This window comes from Wasmannia auropunctata, unplaced genomic scaffold (assembly GCF_000956235.1).
Source record: "Wasmannia auropunctata unplaced genomic scaffold, wasmannia.A_1.0 LD336074.1, whole genome shotgun sequence".
NCBI classification, from domain to species: domain Eukaryota; kingdom Metazoa; phylum Arthropoda; class Insecta; order Hymenoptera; family Formicidae; genus Wasmannia; species Wasmannia auropunctata.
In genome coordinates, this window is record NW_012026816.1 from 3,248,576 (window position 1) to 3,249,208 (window position 633).

Sequence of the window (633 nt, forward strand, 5' to 3'; positions counted from 1 at the left end):
TTTTTTCGAACGATTATTACGATCTCCCGCGTTCACGCTCTTTGGTACTGTCTTCGGAAGTCTGTCACGTCCGTCATAAGAATAACGTCGCTTGCTGTCCGAATTGAAATCAGTCCTACTATATGCGGAATTGTTTCGCGGTGTCGCGTCGCTCTCATTGTCACTGGTGACTTCTGTTATCGTAACACCAGGATATCTATAACTATTGTATCGCTCAACTGGTCGTGGTATCTGCTGTCCTCCGACCCTGCCATATCTCGGCAATCCACGAGGGTTGTTTGCTCGCCAGGCTGCATCGAATTGTTTTGGCGCAGACTTACCTTCGACGAACTTTCCTGGGGTTTGTTTGTACGAACCGCCTCGCAGTTGAGGTAACGCATTTCTACTCTCTCTGTACGAGAATTGTGGCTTATTATACGCGTACGCCCTATCACGATTTATCGCGTTAAAATTATCTCTTTTCGCGCCTAAATTATTTGAAAACGTGCTCGAATTGTTTCTACCCCTGTTATTTAAGCTTGTCGGACCTTGTCTCGACGTGTTTGATCTTGTCACATTTTGTGAATTTTCGATTTCTATCGAATTTAATAATTTTACGAGGTCTAGTAACGTATTAACTGTCGTAGGACGAAT

The 633-nt window shown here is 44.1% G+C and overlaps 1 protein-coding gene across 1 annotated transcript in view; it reads right to left on the reverse strand.

The window, feature by feature from the left end:
- LOC105449750 overlaps window positions 1–633 on the reverse strand; it is a 4,326-nt gene that overhangs the window by 2,412 nt on the left and 1,281 nt on the right. The window contains exon 2 of the mRNA XM_011689134.1: window positions 37–575. Coding sequence (XP_011687436.1) covers window positions 37–575 — 539 coding nt within the window. The remainder of the gene's footprint in view (window positions 1–36; window positions 576–633) is intronic.